This window comes from Lactuca saligna, chromosome 8 (genome assembly GCF_052625555.1).
Source record: "Lactuca saligna cultivar CGN05327 chromosome 8, ASM5262555v1, whole genome shotgun sequence".
Taxonomy (NCBI): domain Eukaryota; kingdom Viridiplantae; phylum Streptophyta; class Magnoliopsida; order Asterales; family Asteraceae; genus Lactuca; species Lactuca saligna.
In genome coordinates this window covers 252,303,402-252,307,552 of record NC_136424.1, presented here as the reverse complement: position 1 = coordinate 252,307,552, position 4,151 = coordinate 252,303,402, and the positions used below count along the sequence as shown (strand labels likewise).

At 36.2% G+C, this 4,151-nt stretch overlaps 1 protein-coding gene across 1 annotated transcript in view; it reads left to right on the top strand.

Moving 5' to 3' along the window:
* The window catches only part of LOC145010604 (protein neprosin-like), a 3,913-nt gene extending 2,078 nt beyond the window's left edge, over window positions 1-1,835 (top strand). The window contains exons 4-7 of the mRNA XM_078969127.1: window positions 1-154; window positions 356-409; window positions 1,114-1,257; window positions 1,458-1,835. The exon at window positions 1-154 is cut by the window's left edge and continues 11 nt beyond it. Of these exons, the coding sequence (XP_078825253.1) occupies window positions 1-154; window positions 356-409; window positions 1,114-1,257; window positions 1,458-1,835 (730 nt within the window). The remainder of the gene's footprint in view (window positions 155-355; window positions 410-1,113; window positions 1,258-1,457) is intronic.
* Window positions 1,836-4,151: the final 2,316 nt, after the last annotated feature.

Here is a 4,151-nt window from a genome sequence, read left to right as displayed (position 1 = left end):
GTATGTAACCGATGGAGAATTTTATGGAGCAAAGGCAACTTTAAATGTATGGGCTCCAAATGTTACAAGGCCTTTTGATTTTAGCCTTTCACAAATTTGGGTTATTGCGGATGTTCCAACTCATGGGTTAAGCACTTTGGAAGCTGGATGGCAGGTACATTCGTCTATTTTATTATTATATATATATATATATATATATATATATATATATATATATATATATATATATATATATATATATATATATATATATATATATATATATATATATGTGTGTGTGTGTGTGTGGTGGGGGGGGGGGGGGGGGGGGGGGGGGATACAATTGTTAATAGTTTACTCTTATTTGCAATGGCAGGTTGCTCCAGCCATGTACGGAAATAAATTGCCAAGATTTTTTCTTTATTGGACCGTAAGTTACTAAGTATCATGTTTACTTATGAGAGTATTCACAATGAAAATTTCAGTGAAATTGTTGAATGAAATAATATGTCTAATTGATATCAATGGATTGAACTCTATCATTATCAGATGTTATGTTTACATTCAATTTATCTGGAGTTCAATAACCATTGAACCATTCAATAAGAAAAAAAATCATGTCATAAAAAAATATACTATGGTAAGGTTTCCGCTGAATCGTTTGCTGCTTCAAAAAAATGAATGTCGTAAGTTATATTCTATAAATATGTTTTTTTTAAGAAAAACCACACACTAATCTACCCATAAAATCACATATGTCTCATGTCGTGATTTAAACCCTCAATTTTATGGAGGGAGGACATCTCACCATACCACTTGGCCTATGGCTGCTTGGTTATAATGATGTTTCATTTAATTTTATTTAATTTTAATAAGTTTAATATATTATGAATGTCGTTAACATATTCTTTGTCAACGCAAAAGTTTTCATTTAAGGATTGTCTAAAAAAAGGAAGACAACAATTTTTTCCATTTAATCTTAATAAGGGTGGTGGCAGATAATTTTGGGGTACTTATAATGTACTACTATATATTATTTTATGTTAAATACCTTTGACATTGATAGTAATCTTAATTGGGTATGCTCTTAAGATATTAATGATGATTGTTTGAGCTCAAAAATTAATATTACAGAATGATGGGTATCGATCTGGATGCTACAATTTGTTGTGTTCGGGGTTTGTACAAACAACTCATGAGATTTGTCTTGGAGCTACTTTTGATGCATTATCAACGTATAACGGTACACAGTACGATTTCGACGTACTAATCTGGAAGGTAAATCTTTAATCTATCAAGATTGCGAGGAAATAATCATAAAAGAAACCTCACCAATTTTTTTCAATGATGTTCTACTAAAATTGTTGTATGCAACCTACTTGCATGACTTTGCGAGTGCAACATATTATTTATTTATTTTTTTATTTTTTTAATGGAATAAGACTATTTTTTAAACTATTTTATATGGATTTTTACAGGATCCAAGACATGGAAACTGGTGGTTGAGGGTGGGAACGATTATAGTTGGATATTGGCCTGTAGCTTTATTCCCTGACTTTAGTAAACATGCAACAGCGATTGAATATGGTGGAGAGGTGTTTAATGCTCAAAGCCATGGTCAACAACCCACATCAACCATAATGGGGAGTGGCCACTTTGCAACCGAAGGGTTTGGAAAAGCTTCATTTGTTAGGAACATGGAAATTGTTGATGAACACAATGTGTTACAACCAGTTGGAGATGTGACTTTGTTAACAGAAAAACCAAATTGTTATGATGTTAAAAATGGGTTTAATAGTGTTTGGGGTTATTATATATTTTTTGGAGGGCCTGGAAATAATCCACATTGTACCTAAGAGAAAATGTTAGGTAATATGTTGCTTCCTTTGTTGAATTTTCATATGAAAATATATTATTAATATACCGAATGGAAAATCGCTAGAAATAACAAAATATTATGTGTATGGAAATATTGTAATAATACATACTTATTGAAAAATTGCAGGAAATAACAATAAAATATTATACTTTTTTTTAATCAATTTACGTATCATATTTATTTTTTTTTATTTATATAATAAAGTAATAAAAAATAAAAATGTGATATCTTTGCCGCTTATAAGGGTGGACAGAGTCGGGCTGGAGGAGGAGGCCGGCGGTACCCCAATTGCACCTAGAAGTCGTTTCTAAGAAAACGTAGAGACATTTGGACGGTTGTATGTCGGGTTAGAAAACACATGCGTTCTCTTGAGCATTGATTAGTCAAACTTTTTTTTTTAGTAAAAAAAACTTTTACCAATATAAATACATATTGTACCTTTAAAACAAACCACACATTCTCTAATTTCCTTCCACATCTTAACCGTTTTTTTCGGCTCCAAAACTACTTGGGCGAAATAGGGTTCCATCGGGAAACCATGGATTCTTTGGCCTTTCGCCTCTAAAATGGTCCTTCCTTTTCAATGCCAGAGCATACATCCAATGCATTTTTTTTCGATTGTGTACCCCACGAAACTCCTTGCTAACTGCATCTACTTTCGATTAGGGAATCAACTCTCTCTTGCACAACTCCCTCAAACAACAAGATTCAGAATATCTTCGTCGATTCCTAATCTTAATTAAACTGTTACTAAGAAGGACCCCCTCCCAATTTCGTTAAACAACAATCCCCAAGATTTTCTCCTCAAAGAGTACTAGTTACCTTTCAAATTTTAAAAATCCAAAAGGTGTTCTTCAGAGCACTTTTTATATGCTTTGATTTGATTCAAAAGAAGTTCGGTTTCTCTACTCTTCAAAAACTCATTTACTAGATCGGAAATGAGGGTCGAATTGCAATCTATTGACAACTAACTAAACTACTCTGAACGAAGGGGTGAAATACGATGCCTTCCTAAAATTATATGTGCTTTCCCAACAAACCGACACTACAAGAAATGTTGGCAATAGCGGCGACGCAAAGCAATAGTGGCGACATGTAATTGACTGTTACATGTCGCCGCTATTGCTGACACAGTGGCGATCTGTGCCAAATAAACCTTGTCCGTTCGATTTGTATTCCATCCTACGGTTGTAAATTCGTAAAAAAGGCGTTGACTTTTCCCTCCAGGGGTGTCGCTGCTAATGCCCCTTTGTCGCCGCTAGTAAGCGTGCGTCACCGATATTGCCCGCCGCCGCTATTGAGTTACACCAGATAACCCTCCTCCTCCCCCCCCCCCCCCCCCCCCCCCCCCGGTCTTCGTCCTTTCCTCTATCGTTTGCCTTTTTCTCTCACAGAAAGCTCACGTCTGCAATTCCCTGTGTGCGCCATTCCGATTCCGACCACCGAGAGGCTCCGTTTGTAACACCACGAATTCGGAAGACCTAGAAAGGAAAGGAAAACCTCAAAATCAGAAGGCAACTTGTCGAGTAGGTGGAATGACTCAATGAGTAGGAACGTATTATGGGTCGCGAGTTAAGTGCCCTACTCGACAAGTCGGGGGACCGACTCAACGAGTTGGTAAGGGTTAGGGAAACCCTGGATTCGAGACTTGGTACCCCATTTAAGCATCTTATTCTCCTCCTCTTGGCTCCATTCCTAGCCCCCCATTGTCCAGAACTTAACCCAAGAAACCTTAGATCATTTTGTGAGTGTGTGAACCATTCTTTAAGTGTTTTGGTGTGTTCTTGGAGGCTAAAAGAAGAAAAAGGATATTAAAGGTTCAAGGAGAAGTTTGTAGATCCAAGAACACCATCTCATTTCCATCATTTTCTGGTAATAAAGTCTTCATCTTGACTTATAGTTTTTTAGATCTCATTATGATCATTTTATGAGAGTTTTGGTTCTTGGAGCTTGATCTATGGGACAAGGACATCCCAAGCAAAGATCCTTTCAGATCTGGAGTCCCTAAGAGTGGTTAATGGTGGGTTCTGGTATACTACAACATCCTATACTGTACATACAACCCTACATGCCTTGGATCTATGTTTTCACTAATTATACATGCAATATTGTTTCCAAGACATTAAACCTACAACTAGCATGCATTTGACATAATCAACATAGAAATGAGCTAGATGACATACCTCTTTGTAGTAGCTTGTAGTTTTGGCCTTTAAGAACTTAGCACCAATAGTATGAACGCCTCAAATGGAATCACAGCTGACCTTTGGACAAAGGACATAACGCTCTATTC